The sequence below is a fragment of the Sardina pilchardus genome, chromosome 16 (genome assembly GCF_963854185.1).
Source record: "Sardina pilchardus chromosome 16, fSarPil1.1, whole genome shotgun sequence".
NCBI lineage: Eukaryota > Metazoa > Chordata > Actinopteri > Clupeiformes > Clupeidae > Sardina > Sardina pilchardus.
In genome coordinates, this window is record NC_085009.1 from 33,454,236 (window position 1) to 33,476,167 (window position 21,932).

General features: G+C 44.2%; 1 protein-coding gene across 3 annotated transcripts in view; it reads right to left on the minus strand.

The window, feature by feature from the left end:
- Nucleotides 1-21,932, minus strand: part of dhx15 (DEAH (Asp-Glu-Ala-His) box helicase 15) — a 35,290-nt gene that overhangs the window by 6,525 nt on the left and 6,833 nt on the right. For all 3 annotated transcript variants that reach the window (XM_062515799.1, XM_062515798.1, XM_062515800.1), the window contains exons 3-10: nucleotides 21,892-21,932; nucleotides 19,429-19,588; nucleotides 13,156-13,374; nucleotides 12,866-13,033; nucleotides 12,499-12,585; nucleotides 8,699-8,848; nucleotides 7,259-7,367; nucleotides 5,220-5,411 (exon numbers count right to left, since the gene is read on the minus strand). The exon at nucleotides 21,892-21,932 is cut by the window's right edge and continues 153 nt beyond it. In XM_062515799.1, the coding sequence (XP_062371783.1) occupies nucleotides 5,220-5,411; nucleotides 7,259-7,367; nucleotides 8,699-8,848; nucleotides 12,499-12,585; nucleotides 12,866-13,033; nucleotides 13,156-13,374; nucleotides 19,429-19,588; nucleotides 21,892-21,932 (1,126 nt within the window). The remainder of the gene's footprint in view (nucleotides 1-5,219; nucleotides 5,412-7,258; nucleotides 7,368-8,698; nucleotides 8,849-12,498; nucleotides 12,586-12,865; nucleotides 13,034-13,155; nucleotides 13,375-19,428; nucleotides 19,589-21,891) is intronic.

Genomic DNA, 21,932 nt, shown 5'->3' on the forward strand with positions numbered 1-21,932 from the left:
TTTTTTCTACTGTACCAGAGCTGTCCATTATATTGTCCCAAACATCTACCCATTGTGTTCCAGAGTTGTCCCAAAAATCTATCCATTGTGTCCCGGGAACAATTTTTATGGTCCCGGGACATCGGGACTAGAGTTCTCAACGGGTCGGCCCGACAAACCCGACGGGACCCGCGAGTTCGGGGAGATGACTCGGGTCGGGTCGGTCTTCGGGCTTAATATTTTCCACTCAGTGAAAAAAACAAACAATAAAAAAAAGTCATTTTCAGGCCCGTTGAGAACTCTAGTCGGGACATCGTTAATTTCGAGCCCTGATTCAAACACATACACAAACACACACAGAGTACCCCACGTCAAGCCTGAGTGTAGCCTTGTCTACCACCTTAGAAGTACACTACCACCTGAGTAGTGATGTCATCATTACCTTATAAGTACACTACCACCTGAGTAGTGATGTCATCATTACCTTATAAGTACACTGCCACCTGAGTAGTGATGTCATCATTACCTTATCGTGATTAAGTATCCTATAGACAGTGATGTCGTTATCTTATCATGATAAATTATCCTATAAATCGTGATCATGATCTTATTATGACAAAGTTGTGATGTATATACTGTATATCATACTTATTATACGGCTCTCTAGAATGTTGAGAGAGCTCCCATTCACTTTGAATGGGCCTCTCCAACGTTCTACCGGTGAATAATATATATAATCACCGGTGAAAGTATATAATGACCGCTGTCAATGGCAACGGGTTTTGTGCTTCTAATTCACGTCTTTCATATCAATCCGCAACAAAGCCGTTCGCTGGTTGCAATGGAATTTCACTGAAAGTTACCAAGTATGTTGCCAGGCAACACCTAACAACTGTCATCTGTGGCGAACTATTTATTTTGCTAGAAGTTAACGGAAGCCACCAAACGGTAGCCAAGTCATTGCTAAAGACACACTGAGTTAAGTTTAATTTCTTGTTTTGGCAAGTAGCCGTATAATAAGCCTCCGCTGCGCGTCGGGGTTCTGTTCATCCTGTCGGGAATTATTTTCCGATAATGACCGGCGTTCTATACATTATCCCTTACTTATTCATTGCTGTTTAATCCTATGTAAGGTGAAGAAAAATGTATGATCTTTCTAACTCTACATTCAAAGTCTGGTACGTAAAATCAATACTTTTAAGCTCCCAACCCACCAGATAAAAATACACTGGCCTAGAGTACACACATCAACCTGCCCTTCACATGCAATCACCACACACACAGACACACACACCAACCGGCCTTTCACATGCAATCACCACACACACACACACACACACACCAACCGGCCTTTCACACGCAATCACCACACACACAATCACCACACACACACACCAACCGGCCTTTCACACGCAATCACCACACACACACACACACACCAACCTGCCTTTCACATGCAATCACCACACCAACCGGCCTTTCACACACACACACACACACACACACACACACACACCAACCTGCCTTTAAAATGCAATCACCACACCCACACCAACCGTCCTTTCACACGCAATCACCCCACACACACACACACACACCAAGCTGCTTTTCACACAATCACCACACACACACCAACCTGCTTTTCAGACGCAATTACCACACACACCAACCTGCTTTTCACACACACACACACACACACACACGCACGCACGCACGCACACCCCCGCAAAACCACACCTTTCGCCATGCAAACGCAAACTCACTTAAGTGTGGTCACCTTCCACACTAGAGCTCAACGTTACCCTTCGAGATCTCTTTACCAAAGACCACTACATTTGATCCATCTCTCTTTTGAGATCTCTTTACCAAAGGCCACTAGCCTGGGTGTTCCCATCCTGCCTTGCGCGGTGATTTCATTCACGCTGCTAAGGCAGTCTGGAAACTAACACCCAAATTTTCGCCTGAAGTTGGTGACCAATCACAGAACAGGGGAGAAAACAAGACATCCGTGGTGCCCAATGAATGGATCTGGGCATTTTTTTCAAATACGAGAAAATGAACGTCTGGTTGCCAGACCATGTCTCATTTGAGATGTGGTAGGCGCTAGCCAGGCTAAAAGGCCACTACATTTGATCCATCTTTCTTTTGCAAAACCAAGGCCAGCAGGATTGAAGTCCCGAACAGCAATGGTCCTTTGCAGCAGATCAATACATTTGACTTTATGTTTGATGCTACCTGCTGTAGTGTCCAGTAATGTTATCTGCCATTGGTCCCTATAGTGTCCAGTAATGATATCTGCCATTGGTCCCTATAGTGTCCAGTAATGTTATCTGCCATTGGTCCCTATAGTGTCCAGTAATGATATCTGCCATTGGTCCCTGTAGTGTCCAGTAATGATATCTGCCATTGGTCCCTATAGTGTCCAGTAATGATATCTGCCATTGGTCCCTGTAGTGTCCAGTAATGTTATCTGCCATTGGTCCCTATAGTGTCCAGTAATGATATCTGCCATTGGTCCCTATAGTGTCCAGTAATGTTATCTGCCATTGGTCCCTATAGTGTAGTGTAGTGTCCAGTAATGATATCTGCCATTGGTCCCTGTAGTGTCCAGTAATGTTATCTGCCATTGGTCCCTATAGTGTAGTGTAGTGTCCAGTAATGATATCTGCCATTGGTCCCTGTAGTGTCCAGTAATGTTATCTGCCATTGGTCCCTATAGTGTCCAGTAATGATATCTGCCATTGGTCCCTGTAGTGTCCAGTAATGATATCTGCCATTGGTCCCTATAGTGCCCAGTAATGATATCTGCCATTGGTCCCTATAGTGTCCAGTAATGATATCTGCCATTGGTCCCTATAGTGTCCAGTAATGATATCTGCCATTGGTCCCTATAGTGTCCAGTAATGTTATCTGCCATTGGTCCCTATAGTGTAGTGTAGTGTCCAGTAATGTTATCTGCCATTGGTCCCTGTAGTGTCCAGTAATGATATCTGCCATTGGTCCCTGTAGTGTAGTGTCCAGTAATGTTATCTGCCATTGGTCCCTATAGTGTCCAGTAATGTTATCTGCCACGCAAAACCTCGCTTATTTGCCACCTACCCAGTTAAGGTTTTACCCAAGAGATGCATAAGATACAATGAAATGTCACACTTTGAATGTGAAATCCAGGTATATTACGGTCATCATATAACCATCATCCAGGTATATTACGGTCAGGGCTCTAAATTAACACCCGCCAAATGCGGGTAAAAATTCATTTTGGCAGGTATAAAAAAAACCTTACTAGCCACTTTGGCTGGTGGTGAGTGATAGAAATGTTGAAATGTTTTTGCCCTGATTAGAACGGTACAGACAGTGCCGCCAGTTTTGCACCTGTGGGCCCCAAGACTGCCATCAGGGGTGCACCTGTGGGCCCCAAGACTGCCATCAGGGGTGTCCAAACTAGCCTACGGCCCGCGACGCACTTCAATGTGGCCCGCCGAGCATAGTTTATCATAGATCCGTCCCGCCACGCACATAGGTCATCATTGGCTGTTTGCTATTTTTTTCCAGCAACGATGCTGTGGTTAACATAAAGTAATGCTTTACACTCTTATTAGAGAACGTTTACAATTACAATGTCAATATCAAAACATGTTACTAAGGCTGCGTTCAGACTGTCAGCCAAATCCGATTTTTAGCCCATTCAGATTTGTATCGGATGTCACTTTTGAAGTCTGAACAGTGACAGGTCACATGAAATCCGATTTTAGCGAAACGGTTGCAAACCACATCCAGGAGGTAGTTTCATATCGCATTCGTATCGGATATGGACAGATCGTCAGTCTGAACAGCTCCTAACACTCAGATCGGATTTGACTGTCCATGACGTGACTTTACGTGCGTGACCGCCCACCTATTTCGAGTTGTGGAGCAACGTTACGGCTATGTCTTTTGACCATGTTATATTAAACGTGACTTAACAATAGCCTACTCAATGCTAGATATAGCATTATACAGTCTCTGCTCTGTTTCAGGGAAGTTGCAAGAATCCACATTGTTCTATTAAATAATGAAATAGCCTTCCAACAGTTTGAAGCGGAGCTTGCCACTGATTAGTTTCGGTTTCTGTCGCGCAAATACGCACACGTATGCATGCATTCAATGAACACTCACCTAGTTGTATTGTTCTATGTTTAATCACACCAAATTAGCAAGAGTCTTAAAGTGACAGTGCACCATTTATAAACGAATTTAACAGCATCATATTAACCGTATTTCTTCACAAATGTATTTTCTACAACAAAATGACTTTCTCATTTTTATAATTTGAATAATTCTATATGTTAATAGGTTCATATTTAATGTGGAGAACGAAAAAAAGAATGTGGCGGTGGTTGGGAGGTTCGGGGTGTGTGAGTGGTAGCCTACGTTAGCAGGCATGTCTAATTTTGGTCAGAAAAAAAAAATTCTGATTGGCTAGTAAGGGAAAACATCTACTAGCCACGTTGGCTGATAATGAAAAAAGTTAATTTAGAGCCCTGATTACGGTCATCATATAACCCTAATCCAGGTATATTACGGTCATCATATAACCCTAATCCAGGTATATTGCGGTCATCATATAACCCTAATCCAGGTATATTACGGTCATCATATAACCCTAATCCAGGTATATTGCGGTCATCATATAACCCTAATCCAGGTATATTACGGTCATCATATATAACCCTAATCCAGGTATATTGCGGTCATCATATAACCCTAATCCAGGTATATTACGGTCATCATATATAACCCTAATCCAGGTATATTACGGTCATCATATATAACCCTAATCCAGGTATATTACGGTCATTAGTGTCTTTGCTTCAGCTGACCTCCTTGCTGCCACCCCCCCCCCCCCACCACTTTAACTAACACATTTACTCTCTCTCTCACACACGCACACACTGTACACACACACACACTTTAACTAACACATTTACTGGGGGAAACCCTGCAACAAGCATACTAATCCACAGCAACAACTCAGTCTCGCCTACCACGCATACTCTCTCTCTCACACTCACACACACACACACACACACACACACTTCAGCATGCCAGGACCCTGTTCAGAAGAAACAGGATCTGACCTGCTTTTCAAGAGCAGTCTGGCCAGGATGAAGTGATGCAGAGAGAGAGAGAGAGAGAGAGAGAGAGAGAGAGGGAGAGAGAGAGATGCAGAGAGGGAGTGAGAGGAGAGAGTGTGTGAGTACCTGACAGCATGGCGGTGATGGACAGGATCTCGTTGGAGCAGTTGAACTCGCAGCTGGCGATCACCATCTTGGCCAGCTGGGGGTCGAGGGGGAACTCGGCCATCATGGAGCCCAGCTCCGTCAGGTCTCCGTCATCGTTCAGCGCCGCCAGATAGTTCAGCAGCTCCAGCGCACGCATCAGAGTCTCTGGGGCTACAACACAGGACACACACACCGTTACAACACAGGACACACACACCGTTACAGCAGGGAGAGGACACAACACAGGACACACACACACACACAGTTACAGCAGGGAGAGGACAACACAGGACACACACACCGTTACAGCAGGGAGAGGACACAACACAGGACACACACACACACACACACACACACAGTTACAGCAGGGAGAGGACACACACAAACACACACACACAGTTACAACAGGGAGAGGGCACAACACAGGACACACACACACACACAGTTACAGCAGGGAGAGGACACAACACAGGACACACACACACACACACACAGTTACAGCAGGGAGAGGACACAACACAGGACACACACACACACACACAGTTACAGCAGGGAGAGGACACAACACAGGACACACACACACACACACAGTTACAGCAGGGAGAGGGCACAACACAGGACACACACACACACACAGTTACAGCAGGGAGAGGACACAACACAGGACACACACACACACAGTTACAGCAGGGAGAGGACACAACACAGGACACACACAAACACACACACACAGTTACAGCAGGGAGAGGACACAACACAGGACACACACACACACACACACACACAGTTACAGCAGGGAGAGGGGGAGACGTTCCAAAAAGACGTGCTGTTTTTGTAACATAGCAACAATAAACACTTGACCGAAGCGCCGAAAAGGAGGTTCAGGGCGCTCTCACCGTGAAAAACGTGAGTGGTGGACACAGCACCTAAAACTGTCCTCGTCTCTTGTGTTATTCTGACCCGCTGTTTCCTGTCTTTTAACCTCCTGCCTTGCCAAATACGTCATCAGTCACACCCCACTAATCGCGGGGTTGACCTGTTCCTTTCACACTGAGCCCGCCTTGGCAATAAGACTACCCCTGGAGACAATAATACTACCCCTCGGCAATAAGACTACCCCTCGAGACAATAAGACTACCCCTTGAGACAATAAGACTACCCCTCGAGACAATAATACTACCCCTCGGGACAATAATACTACCCCTCGGCAATAAGACTACACCTCGAGACAATAATACTACCCCTCGAGACAATAATACTACCCCTCGAGACAATAATACTACCCCTCGAGACAATAATACTACCCCTCGAGATGGGTTCATTGCCAGGGCGGGCTGACTCCCCTCCCCGTGTCGGTCAGTATGAAAGGAACAGCCTTAACGTTAAATTAAGGGTGATTTAGCGTTATATTCGGTCAGTATGAAAGGAACAGCCTTAACGTTAAATTCGGGTGATTTAGCGTTATATTCGGTCAGTATGAAAGGAACAGCCTTAACGTTAAATTCGGGTGATTTAAAGTTAACCAAATAGCTGATAAGCCAATACACACAGCTGAACTCCCTGTACTGATATGCTAGATAGTTAGCCAGCAAAGTTAACCAAAGTTATCCATTCTTATCCATTCAAAACAGTTGAGGGTAGTTAGCTTGCTAAAGCTAGATAGTTCTGGCTCAAAACATTTCAGACGTGTTTTGGGAGAACAATAACGGCTTTTGCACAGTGTCATTTTCTTGCTAACTTTCACTAAATCCAAGCATAAGAAACCCAAACAAATGGCGTTTATCTGTAAATACAGAAATCCCGCAACTCGCTATGGAACGGAATATCACTCATATCAACATCTCAATATCAACATGGCTGAACACCCAGTACAGATATCACTCATATCAACATACCATATTGAATTTCCCCTTGGGGATCAATAAAGTAGCACACACACACACACACACACACACACACACACACACACACACACACACACACACACACACACACACACACGCACACGCACACGTTACCTGGCGGGTCCATGAAGTCGAAGTGCACCAGGTCGTCGATGCCGAGCTTCTTGAGCTGCAGCACCACGGAGCCCAGATTGGAGCGCAGGATCTCTGGGTACGTGTTGTCCTGCACACACAGAACACAGGGTGAGAGTGTGTGTGTGTGTGTGTGTGTGTGTGTGTGTGTGTTTGGAGCGCAGGATCTCTGGGTACGTGTTGTCCTGCACACACACAACACAGGGTGAGAGTGTGTGTGTGTGTGTGTGTGTGTGTGTGTGTGTGTGTGTGTGTGTGTGTGTGTGTGTTTAGAGCGCAGGATCTCTGGGTACGTGTTGTCCTGCACACACAGAACACAGGGTGTGAGTGTGTGTGTGTGTGTGTGTGTGTGTGTGTGAGAGTGTGAGTGTGTGTGTGTGTGTGTGTGTGTGTGTGTGTGTGTGTGTGTATTTAGAGCTCAGGATCTCTGGGTATGTGTTGTCCTGCACACAACAGAACACAGGGTGAGAGTGTGTGTGTGTGTGTGCGTGTGCGTGTGCGTGTGTGTGTGTGTGTGTTTAGAGCGCAGGATCTCTGGGTACGTGTTGTCCTGCACACACAGAACACAGGGTGTGAGTGTGAGTGTGTGTGTGTGTGTGTGTGTGTGTGTGAGAGTGTGAGTGTGAGTGTGAGTGTGAGTGTGTGTGTGTGTGTGTGTGTGTGTGTGTGTGTGTGTGTGTGTGTGTGTGTGTGTGTGTGTGTGTATTTAGAGCTCAGGATCTCTGGGTATGTGTTTTCCTGCACACAACAGAACACAGGGTGTGAGAGAGAGAGAGAGAGAGAGAGAGAGAGAGAGAGAGAGAGAGAGAGAGAGAGAGAGAGAGAGAGAGAGTGAGTGAGTGAGTGTGTGTCCTGCATCTCTGTCTTGTAGGCCTTCTCTGTGTAGAGTCTGAAGCACTTCCCTGTGTGTGTGTGTGTGTGTGTGTGTGTGTGTGTGTGTGTTACCTGCATCTCTGTCTTGTAGGCCTTCTCTGTGTAGAGTCTGAAGCACTTCCCTGTGTGAGTGTGTGTGTGTGTGTGTGTGTGTGTGTGTGTGTGTGTGTGTTTTACCTGCATCTCTGTCTTGTAGGCCTTCTCTGTGTAGAGTCTGAAGCACTTCCCTATGTGTGTGTGTGTGTGTGTGTGTGTGTGTGTGTGTTTTACCTGCATCTCTGTCTTGTAGGCCTTCTCTGTGTAGAGTCTGAAGCACTTCCCTATGTGTGTGTGTGTGTGTGTGTGTGTGTGTGTGTGTTTTACCTGCATCTCTGTCTTGTAGGCCTTCTCTGTGTAGAGTCTGAAGCACTTCCCTATGTGTGTGTGTGTGTGTGTGTGTGTGTGTGTGTGTTTTACCTGCATCTCTGTCTTGTAGGCCTTCTCTGTGTAGAGTCTGAAGCACTTCCCTATGTGTGTGTGTGTGTGTGTGTGTGTGTGTGTGTGTTTTACCTGCATCTCTGTCTTGTAGGCCTTCTCTGTGTAGAGTCTGAAGCACTTCCCCGGGCGAGTTCTGCCTGCTCTTCCAGCCCTCTGCTGCGCTGAAGCTTTACTGATAGCAGTCACCAGCAGAGACTCCACTCTGATACGGGGGTTGTACACCTAAACACACACACACACACACACACACACACACACACAGTAAGGATCCAGCCAAGGCACTACGTAGCGGACGGACATGCTAAATGCAGGGGGCAGATGTTCATCCTTTGTCATTGTGAAGTGTCCCAGCATGCATTGCAAGGGGCTTTTAACCAACAGGGCCCTCACCAATTAGCCCAAACCAACGCTAACCAATTAGCCACAATCCTCACCAATTAGCCCAAACCAACCCTCACTAACTAGCCACAACCCTCACCAATTAGCCCTAACCAACCCTCACCAATTAGCCCAAACCAGTGTTTCCCACAGATTAGAAGGCAATGTGTGGTGGTCGCCCCATGTCTGATTGGGGGGGGGGGGGGGTGCACCCATATTTTCATTTTTCATTTTCATTGCATCGCCTTTTTATCGCTCTCCTTTCATATAATGTAATTTTTTTTTTTTTTTACCAAGATGTGAAGCTTGTCTTTATTTGAAACACACACACATGATGTAATTATTTACATTATATATACTGACATTTCTGATATTCATAACAGCAAACTTTATGCAGGTTATAGCCTACTATTCATATTACAACTCCACTTCTTAAATTCAGCTGTCTGGTTGAAGCCTCAAAATATTGTAAACAAAGTAGCAGGCTAAGCTTATCATACTCTACTGGTTGAACTGTTCAGTTTCCCCATGTGTTTAAGTTTCAAGGTAAGCTAATACTTTTTCTCCTTGGGACAGGCCCTTTTAAGTCTTGGAGTTGAAAAACATGGTTGGTCAGTCAACTTGAATGCAAGAGTTTTAATCAAATGTCTGCAGCATAGCCTACTAATGATGCTAACCGAATATAACAGTAATTTAGCTAGCCGTCTTCTGAGCGTCAATGCGTTCGCGATTGTGAATGTTTTATTTGGATTAAATGTGCATGTGGAGGACGGGTGTCCATTGAGCACGCACGAGAGCGGGCCGAGTAGAATGAGTTTACTTCTACTGTTTGGTAATTAAGTTGCACGCATAGTCTACAAAAGTTGCGGGAGAACTTTATGCTTCTACCCGAGCAGCGTCAGGTGCATCAGTGCGACCACCGACCACGCTTCCAGGGATGATCTCGTTGGTTTTCATGGAGACAGACAGCCGCGGTGTGCAAGGAGGAGGGGCTGTGTGTGTGTGTGTGTGCGTATGTGTGAGTGACAGAGAGGGAGCGCAGGGAAAGGAAATTCAGCTTTACGAATGCTGCGTGTTTTTCAATAGCGTTTCAAAATAAATAAATAAAAGAATAACGAAACGCAATATGTGGCGGCCGGTGCTGAATCTGTGGCGCACCGCCACAAATTTGTCTATGTGTGGGAAACACTGCAAACCAACCCTCACTAACTAGCCACAACCCTCACCAATTAGCCCTAACCAACCCTCACCAATTAGCCCAAACCAACCCTCACTAACTAGCCACAACCCTCACAAATTAGCATAGACCAACCCTCACTAACACTCACTAACTAGCCACAACCCTCACCAATTAGCATAGACCAACCCTCACAATTAGCCCTAACCAACCCTCACTAACACTCACTAACTAGCCACAACCCTCACCAATTAGCCCTAACCAACCCTCACTAACACTCACTAACTAGCCACAACCCTCACCAATTAGCCCTAACCAACCCTCACTAACACTCACTAACTAGGGTTGGGTATCGTTTGGGTTTTATCCGATACCGGTGCAAAATCGATACTTTTAAAACGGTGCCGGTGCCAAAACGGTGCCTGAACCGGTACTTTTTTTCTTTTTTTTTAACAATGAAATGGTCTAGCATGAATAGGCTATATGCACGGAAGGCTGTTCAAGTACCTCATTTGTTTCCAGCATTAGCTGTGTTGTATCTGCATCTTATCTTATATTTAGCTCCCTATATGTTCACTCCAACAAGATATGGTTACCCCGTAACCCCATTATAAAAAATTTGTTATAATTAATTATAAATTAATTATATTATATAATTAATACATTTTTATACTCAATTTACTATCAATATCTCATTGCTTCTATGCATAATATATCTAAATGTTAAAACAGCTTGCCATGGGTGCACACACAATGGTAAGCTCTGCTTTCATGTTCATCCAATATAGGCCTAGGTGGCTTGCTATAAGGTAGGCTAAGTTCAAATGGCTTGCCATAGAACTGCCAAGTCAAACGCATTTCTAAGTTACGTTGAGGGACTTTCAAGTTCGTTCAGTGTGTTCCCAAATGCTTCAAGAAATATGTCTTCCCTCATAACACAGAATAGTTTTAAACATGTTACATGTGCTGATGTTGAAGTGTTTTGATACCCAGCACAGGGATTTTTTTAAAAAAGAGCAACTATAGTAGCCAATGCGCTAACATTGGCTACCCCTGTATGAGCAGCTTAATTAGCGATACCTACGCCGGAGATGGTTAGCCTGTTTGACAGCTCAGGGATATCAACGCATAGGTATGTTTGTAACCTGCATATTTATGGTTTTGCAAGCTAACATTTAGCGTGATCTTCATATTCATTGTGATACTAGGCCTACATTGGCCTCATGCATATGAAAAAATAATGTAGCCTAATGTAATTATGTTGTAAAAGGAACACACGTGAAACAACGTTTTCACACTACAGTTTGCTGATAACATTTCAAATGGATCCCAGTTAGCTCATTAGCAAGGTTATTGAGTAAAGTAGGCTATACTGTTGATGTTTCATAGCCTTTTGTGTACTGCGAGATTTTGACAAGAGCTACCTGACATGGGCTCACGTGAGCTCTCAAACACTGTCCACTAATCTAGGGTAGTGCTGCATCCCTCTGCTTTAAGCATCTAGTGTTTATGTTGGCTAGCTGTATCTGGATGTGGTGCTATCAGAGCAAGAAGTTAGATATGGCGCATGACGTGCAGTGATGCATCGTATTTAAAAAAAAAAAAAAAAAAAACGCCATTTAAATGAAGCACCGAAATGAGGCACCGAAATTCACGTTGTCATTCGGTATGGTTACTACCGTTTGCGTCGGCACCGGTTCCATACTAGACCCGTGTTTCGGTACCCAACCCTATCACTAACGAGCCACAACCCTCACCAATTAGCCCAAACCAACCCTCACTAACTAGCCACAATCCTCACCAATTAGCCCTAACCAACCCTCACTAACTAGCCACAACCCTCACCAATTAGCCCAAACCAACTTTCTCTAATCGTAGCTGTACGTTTGTCTACGGTACCGACTGTACTGTATGTGTGAGTAGAACTGTAGAACTGATCTGTCTACGGTACCGGCTGTACGTGTGAGTAGAACTGATCTGTCTACGGTACCGGCTGTACTGTACGTGTGAGTAGAACTGATCTGTCTACGGTACCGGCTGTAGGTGTGAGTAGAACTGATCTGTCTACGGTACCGGCTGTAGGTGTGAGTAGAACTGAGCTGTCTACGGTACCAGCTGTGCTGTACGTGTGAGTAGAACTGTAGAACTGATCTGACTACGGTACCAGCTGTGTGTTTCTATAAGTTTTGACGGAAATGCAGTGCAGGGGAATCTAGACGATTTATTAACTATGACATTAAAATAGTAAAATTGGTAAATGGTGACATCCCTAGTGTGTGTGTGTGTGTGTGTGTGTGTGTAGATCTGTGAAACTCACCTTTTGCTTGGCAAAGCCAGGGTCGATTACAAAAACGACACCATCAATAGTCAGGGACGTCTCAGCTATGTTAGTAGACACAACCACCTACAGGAGAAGGAAACACACACACATAAACACACACACACACAGACAGAGAGAAAGAGAACTGTATTAGACTGTATGAACACCATACGCATCAACAACACAAATGTCTGCCCATGTATGTGCGCGTGTGTGTGTGTGTGTGTGTACACCTTTCTGCCGATGGCTCCGTTGGGTTTGCAGGGTGTGTGTGTGTGTACACCTTTCTGCCGTTGGCTCCGTTTTGTTTGCAGGGTTTGCGGGGTGTGTGTGTGTGTGTGTGTGTGTGTGTGTGTGTGTGTACCTTTCTGCCAATGGCTCCGTTGGGTTTGCGGGGTGGGGGGGGCTCGAAGATGCGCTGCTGCTGCTGGGGGGGGAGGGTGGAGTAGAGGGGGATGATCTTGATGTCCCCCACCTCCGGCCCCAGGTCGTCCACCTCACGCTTGATCCGCTTACACGCCTCGTCAATCTCCTACACCGGGGGGAGAGAGGTGTTAAACCAGGTGTGTGTGTGTGTGTGTGTGTGTGTGTGTGTGTGTGTGTGTGTGTGTGTGTGTGTGTGTGTGTGTGTGTGTGTGTGTGTGTGAGACTGACCTCCTGTCCGGTGAGGAAGAGCAGCACATCTCCCTCGTCCTCCTCACACATGTGGATCTGGATGACGGTGCGGATGGCAGCCTCTAGGTAGTCCCGCTCGGGCTCCGGCGTGTAGAAGATCTCCACGGGGTGCGTGCGGCCGGGGATGGTGAGCAGCGGGCAGCTGTCGAAGTACACCTGGAACTTTCCGGCATCCAGCGTAGCGCTCATCACGATAATCTACAGGGACACACGGAAACACACATTTTGTGTTTCACTTCACTATGCTCACGTCTATGCAAGTATCTCAATTAGGGATGGGCATTCGACTACATTTTCTTAGTCGATCATCGGGAGAATTAACGATCAACTATCGATTAGTCATTAATATTTTCATATAACTGCCGTTTATGTTTTTTGCGTAGTGGTGTAATGACATGGTATGGCCACGTGGTGGCGATCGGAATAGTTTAGGTTCAAATGTATGACAACCTAGGAAGAACAATACAGGCGGAGCTCTTTGAGTGCTTTTCTAGCTACATTTAAAATGCAATGAAAATACAAAACTACAACGCGTTTGTTGCGTAGTGTGAGTCTTGAAGCAATGAAATCAATTTCACTGTGTGGGAACAATTAAACATACCAGGCAGGGGCAATATTTGACGCCATTCTCAGTTAAATGCGAGTTTCCGTTTTGATTGTGCTCAGGTTCAACCTAGCGTCAACTCGAATTTAGCATGGAGGACATGCGATGCTCAGAAAATGACTCGATGGATCTACAAGTTCATTGAGATGATATGCTGCCCTTATGTATTGAGACCAGCATATCACATTCCGTCACGACATGACAGCCTACTATCACCAGACTGGTAGAATCTCACTAACAGCTGCTTCTTTAGCTAGCAATAGCATAACCATAACCGTACACGTTATTGTAGGCTAGTGTTTGCAGCGAAGTAAGTCACTTAAAAAACGTAAACGGTCCCACGCCACACTTCACCGTTACCTCTTCATGATTGGCTACTACTGAAATCAAAACGGACACGCGCAGGTAACTGAGAATGACGTCAAACACTTCCCCCGGCTGGTAAAATGTTTAATTGTTGCCACGCAGTGAAATTAATTTAATTATGACCGCCGCTAGCATAGCTAGCGAAGCGGTCATATAGTTGTTGTCAGAGTTTTTTTTTTTTTTTTTCCGTCATCGGTTCTGAATTTTTGGTCAACGATTCCCGGGACACCGTAACACCGGGGCACATGAAACTTGGTGGGCATGTAGCCCCAGTAGACTTTTACGGAAAAATTTCGTTTCGTCCCCGGGGGTCACTCCCCCCCCGCGCTGGCCCCGCCCGAAGCCCAAAAATTGCAGTTTTTCCTACATAACTACCTGAACCGTGGCACCGAGGATGACAAATTTTTTATGGTATGTTGGTCTTAAGAGCTCGGATCAACTTAGCTTATAACCAGTCATTTGTGAATTGCACCCCCATGGTAAAAATTGAAAATGTAATGTAATATTGCTTTAATTGCCCCTATCTTCAGATGAGATGCTATGAACTGCACCAAATTTCATGTGTATGATTAACCTGACACCCTCTGGGAGTATGCCAAGTTTTGTGGACTTTCATCCATGGGGGGCTATAATAAATGTATTTATGTGTGCATTTAGTGAATGGTCCCTCAACGTGGCTGCTCTACACTGAAGCCTAGAATGGCCCCATGGCCCCATGTAGCTGTGTCACTGGCACCCCCGTGGCTACCCTGTGCTTACCAAATAAAACAATTATGTATTTATTACGATTTTATATGAGAACGTCAAAAGCAGAACTAATGCAACCACGTTCAAACACTGCAGCCTGCTGCCACTGGTGTGTGGCGCTGGCGCTGCTCAGTATATGATAGATCAGACCAGAGAGAAGAAGACAAACGAAGAAGATGGAGTTGTGATTTCTCAGTTCCGAATGGCGGCCATATTGGAATTTTCTTTACTGTCGCTAGTTTCACACTACTTGATTTCTCATGTTGCAGTAAGCTAAACGATTTCATCTCTTACGTGACTTGTTGTTCTTGCACGTAACTGTGTAACCGTCTGACTGATAAAGAAGTTGTTAAATGTCTTTACGTTTAGAAACATAATCAAGCAAACTCATCCAAGCAGATGCGAATAGCCTACAATGTCAGTACTCAAACCACCAGTAGCAGGCTTAGGACTAGGTAAGTAAAACATCTCTTCTCTATATCTCTACTATTTTCATTTTAAAAACTGTATGTAAAGCGTAATTCTAGCCAACACCTGTTTCCAAAATGTATTTATAGAGTCTGTACATGTGGTCCCTAGCTTGGTTTGCCCGAAAATTAAGTGGAAATATCCTTTAGAAGTGTTTACTTTAGGCGCTAGTTAGCATGTAACAGCATCTGAATTAATGAACTGGCATGGTGCATTTATACCTGACGATCTCTTTCAAGTAATTTAAATAAAAAACGGACCTCATGGTTAGTATTTATAGAGTCTGTACATGTGGTCCCTAGCTTGGTTTGTCTGAAAATTAAGTGGAAATATCCTTTAGTAGTGTTTGTACTCTAGGCGCCAGTTAGCATGTAACAGCATGTGAATGAATGAACTGGCCACTAGCATGGTGCATTTATACCTGACGATCTCTTTCAAGTTATTTGAATAAAAAACTGACATCATGGTTAGTATTTATAGAGTCTGTACATGTGGTCCCTTGCTTGGTTTGTCTGAAAATTAAGTGGAAATATCCTTTAGAAGTGTTTGTACTTTAGGCGCTAGTTAGCGTGCCAGGTGTCATACCATTGCAGTAATCATCTCACTAAACACGTCTTTTCATATCCAATCTGTTCAACAGAGTTTGCCAGTCAGACCACTACACCTTTGCCAGCACCACCACCCAGCAAGCTTCATCAACTCCAGCCATGCCGGTAAATACAGTGCCTATTGACAGCCTACACACCCCTGTTCAAATGCCAGTAGCTTTGTCCATTGTTAAATCCCCGTTCTTAAATGTGTTATTGTGTTTCGGAAAGGTATTGCATTACATTACTCTTCACCTTTTGCTTTTGTAGTAGAAAACATGTTGATGGTAGTGAAAAGGTAGTAAATTCAGCTCAATTTTTGTTGTATGAACCCTGCCATTGCAGTAATCATCTCACTAAATACGCCTTTTCATTTCTAATCTGTTCAACAGAGTTTACCAATCAGACCTACACCTCTGTGAAATTCGCTCACAACGCTGCCAGTAACACCCCAGCAAGGTAGAACTGCATTTTCATTAATCTGGCACCAATATCAAGGGAGAAACAAGCCATGAATGTCTGTCACAACTTCTTTGCATCTTTACTTTCCTTACATTTGAAGAGTGTGTTACATATATCATTATTAAAAATAATTTTAATAAATTGTTTAAGCATGTACAATAAATAAAGCATGTAAATGAGCATGTAAAATAAATAAACAAAAGCAAGTAAAATAAATAAATAAACAAAATGTATTGAGCCTAATACTATGTGTGGTGAGTCTGTGTGATAGTTGCTGAGGATAAATGTTTTTATATTGGATTATTAAATTACAGAATACATTTATAGGTTTCTCATCAGCAGGCACTGTCTTCACCTTAGTAAATTTGGTAACTTTGGTAAGTCCTGTAAATAATTGTAAATTGTTCTGATTGAGGGCAAATGGAAAGTGTTATAATGTATTATTGCTATTTTAGTGCATCATTTTCATTATTATGGCCATAAATAAGGCCAATTAGAAGCTGGTGGGTAGTAAGCGGCAAAAGGGTGGCCCTTTATCTGGAGCCGCTTCTGAGCCGCCGCTGGACAGCCAGAGAACTGATGAGCAAAACTCCAGCGGGCCACTGGTGGTTACCGCCGTTGGACCGCCAACTCTGCCGCTGGTTTGTAACAGTAACTTTAGCATTGCCCATTAAATGATTGCAAAATATTTATTGAGGTGAGTTTAACAAGTGTAATTTCATTGGCATATAATTCAGGCCTATAGTAGATGGCTAAATGGCTACAGTAGAAGGATACACGAAAAGCCCAAACTACCAAAATCTTCATATTTTATTACCACAGTTTCTATCTATAGGCCTCTCTTATTTGGTATACTGACTAGACATTATTGAACAAACATAGGCTATTCATCTGTATTTCAGTATCTCAGTAGGTTAAAGTATTTTTTAGATACCTCCCTGAAATTACTTTTTGCAGGTTGTGATGTCTTCTATACGTTCTGACGTTACTGTTAAAATGGCGTAACTGTTAAATTCCAATATAGTGAGTAGGCTATTGGCAAAACCGATTGGCATTTTTATGTTGAGCCGGCAGGGGGCTCAGTTTAAAAAGTAACTAAGTTCGCACACACACATCAACAGATTCACACGCACAGATAAACACACTTCCACGGATTCCACACACACACACACACACACACATGCGCACACATGCACATTCACACACACAGACAGACACACACACATCTTTATACAAGCAAACTCACACATGCACACACTCATACACATGAGCTGCAAGAGTAGGAGATATACATACAGTATATTGCACAAATCGGAGATAAGGCAGGTTTAGACTTGCTGCAGACAACGCGTTCGTGTTCGTATCATGACTGCCTCGCGTATTTTGCGGTCGTTTGGTGCGTCGGTCGTGCACGTCGTCGCAAGCGAACATGACGCGTCCGCGAGATGCAATACTGATAAGAAAGTAGGGGGCGAAAGTAGGGGGCTTACAAAAAAAGGTGACTGCAAGATGCATTATCGACATCGAAGCTGGGGGCAATCATGAGAGTAAACAATGGCACATGGCCACATCCACATCTGATGTTACTATTCTCCCCCTAGTGAAGACCTCCAGTAGGGTGCGTAATGCTGCAGCGAGTCTGTACACCGGACACAGCAGGTCGCACACGGGCGCATATGCTTACGGTTGGTCTAACAGCAAGTATAATCCCAGCCATACAGGAAAGTTGACGAGCGTAATTCGTTTTGGAGAGAATGTGCAGAACTGAGCGGCGGTCATATTGTGTACCGCTATGCGGTGCATCTAGTTGTTTCAAGACTCACACTATGCAACGCAACCTACAATAGTTTGCCCATCCCTATTCTCAGTGCATGCCAAGTTACTTGATATGTTGTCTAAAGATCAATATCTTCCTTATGTGACTTGGCATGCATTGAAATACTTCCATCATACCATATCATTGACAATCATTTGTTCTATAATACATTGCATTGAAACGCATTGATTTTGACTTGATTTCCTAATTTTTGAGGTGATATGAAGTGATATCTAATATTCCCTTCGTACAGGCTTTTGGCATCCGATATATAAGCAAAATGCAGCAATTATTTTTAAACTGACTGTACCTATTGTTCAGATTTCGTTTTCTAGAAATATGCAAATTACCGCATATCTAAGTTAAACTGGTCGCATTTGCATATCTAAACATCACATTTCAGAAAACTTGCAATACAAAAAATCCTTAATGCCTTAATGTGAGTAAACAACTGTGAAAGTTTCAGAATAGAAGAATAGAATAGAATATATACTTCTTTGATTTCTCTGCATTTAACCCAATTTAACCGAATTAGTGAACACACACAGCACACACACAGTGAGGTGAATAACACACTAACCAAGAGTAGTGAGCTGCCTGCCCAACCAGCGGCGCTCGGGGACTGGTCGGGGATCGAACCGGCAACCCTCCGGTTACAAGCCCGAAGCCCTAACCAGTACACCACGGCTGCCCACAATTACTTTGATATGTATAGTTTAAAATTTTACCCATTTCACCAGTAGTAAATCCCAATGGCAAAATGCATTGGAAATTGCTACCTTTGACCTTGAAAAAAAAAATCGGTAGATTTTTAATATGTGATGCAGGAGGGTTTAAGGATCAATAAAAAGAATGAACCATTATTGCAATTAGTTTAGATGTTCACATCTATGTTTCTGTTTGGCTCACAACCTTGCAGTTGGAACACTTTCAAATAAAAGGGCTTTCAAAATAAAAGTTCCTCGGAAACTGAATAGGAAAAGGCTAAAAAAAAGGGAGTAAATAACAGATTCGTGACTTTACAATCAAAAATCAGATCAAAAAGATTTGTGTGTGCGTGTGTCTCTGTGTGTCTCTGTCTGTCTGTGTGTCAGTGCGCTGCTTGACTATTTCCTTGAGTACACCCATGAGAATGTCTGTCTGTGTGTGTGTGTGTGTGTGTGTGTGTGTGTGTGTGTGTGTGTGTGTGTGTGTGTGTGTACCTTGAGGTCATTCCTCTGCTTGACCACCTCCTTGAGTACGCCCATCAGGATGTCGGTGGCGAGTGTTCTCTCGTGCGCCTCGTCCAGGATGATGACGCCGTACCGCTCCAGCAGAGGGTCATTCATCGCCTCCCTCAACAGCATCCCGTCAGTCATGTACCTGCACACACACACACACACACACACACACACACACACACACACACACACACACACACACACACACACACACACACACACACACGGTCATCATTTTATCAGAGAAATACGGATTTCAATGAAACCCATGAATAGGACTTCCTGCTTTCAATGATGTAAAATTATGATTTTTACATCATTGAAAGCAGGAAGTCCAACATTGAAATCCGTATTTCTCCCATCTCAAGGCAAACTGAGGGAATGATGCACAACCATTCAAAAACAATACTGGTTTTCTAAAGATACAAAGTTTAATGTTAATCGGTGAAGTGTCCCTTTAAATGGTGCATATTAAGTTAGCCTAGTCACTTTTGTTTTTGTGACAGACATAATGTTGGCCTACACTCAGACATGACGTCAGATGGCGCACTCCGCTTCTCACCTGAACCAATACCTGGTAATACCGACATGATTCGGTCGGTACCGGTAAAAGTACAGGGTTCGGTACCCAACCCTAATCAATGTTGCTGTTCTTCAAAAGGAATTAGCGAAAAATTTGCGGAAAAAAACCCAAAACGTTACATTTTCCATGTCAAATGTGCCTGAAATTGACAGCATATGCTAGAATACCCGACCTTTAACAAGTATTAGTATGGCTAATACTATTTGTGCAATAACTTGTGAATAACATTATAGCTCTTTTCGACTGGCAAACTAGTCCGACTCTACTCGGTACGGTACAGCGCGGCTCTACATGGCACGGCACGGTACCAGTACTATTTGCCTTTCCACCCAAACCGTGACCTGGAAGTGGGTGGAGTCGGCGGGGTTCCCACTGACGTGACGTCGGTTTCAGGCCACTAGAAGTTGTCACACCCGGTCACACGGCAGTCAGTAAAAAGTGAACACAACTGTGGAAACTTTCTCTCTTAATAAGCAGTAACAGCATACAAACACAATTGTGATTACAATGTTACTGTCTAAGATCATCCATGATACCAATGAATCATTATATAGGACACGGAATGAATAATTGAATTAGTCTGTGAACGAGCTGGCTAGAACTAGCTCGCGAATGCTAGCTTAAAAAGCTAACAAGTGAATGGCATACTATGGCAATACAGCAATTTGCTACCAGGTCATTAACAGTTGAGGGACTTCGCTTAAACTGAATATACTGTTGCAAGTTCACTTGAGTATAAACTACCTACTTTAACTAACGTCACTATAATGTTATTCAGGTAATTGTCACTTCAGAGACATTACACTTCTCCGTTTAAAATGTTACCTTAGCTAGGAGGCTAGCTAGCTCGCTAGTAACCAGACAGTAACTGGCAGCAGCATTGTCTGATATTAAGTTATTTTCTTAACAAATCCATGAACTGACAATTACACTAGGCGACCATGTTAGGACACCGCACACCGTCGTTAAAACGATCGACCATCTGTGTAACCAACTGCGTCCAGCTAGGTCTCGTTATAACTGCAGTTCAAATGGCATGCTAATCGCGACTAGCATTTAGCTAGTTGGTTTTAACTTTGCAGAGCTGTTTTAACACTGATTGCAAGGCAGTGAAAGGTAGGCTAATTAAATGCATGGTCCTAGCGGAACGTGTGGAGAGTGTCCTGTGTTACTATTATCAGATAATGTCTAATAAGTAGATGGGCTCTGCTATTATCGTTTATCGCAACTCATTGAGCTAACAAGTCAAACAGTGCATAGATAACACTGGTGGGTGCTCTGGTCAAGATCCCCGAGCTTCGTTGCGCGCATAACGTCATTTATCTGACCATTCAGTGGACTGCACTGATCACGTGGCATTTTAGTATCGCCAGGTCCCGACTAAACCCACCTCTGAAACAGGTACGATAGGTACTAAAAATAGTAACGGCTCCACCCGCTAATCCGCAGTCGAAATGCTCCCAAACATGGAAGAGTCGCACTGTGCCGTACTGTACCGTTACGAAAATGCCCAGTGGAAAGACGCTATTAGGCTAACTGACCTTGTGAGAGCTAGTCCATCCTGGCTTGAGCCAGTCCAGTGTGGAGTAGGTGTGTGTGAGTGAGTGAGTGAGTGAGTGAGTGAGTGAGTGAGTGAGTGAGTGAGTGAGTGAGTGAGTGAGTGAGTGAGTGAGTGAGTGAGTACTAACTTGAGGATGGTCTTGGCGGAGCTGCAGTCCTCAAAGCGTATGGAGTAGGTGTGTGTGTGTGTGTGTGTGTGTGTGTGTGTACTAACTTGAGGATGGTCTTGGCGGAGCTGCAGTCCTCAAAGCGTATGGAGTAGGTGTGTGTGTGTGTGTGTGTGTGTGTGTGTGTGTACTAACTTGAGTATGGTCTTGGCGGAGCTGCAGTCCTCAAAGCGTAT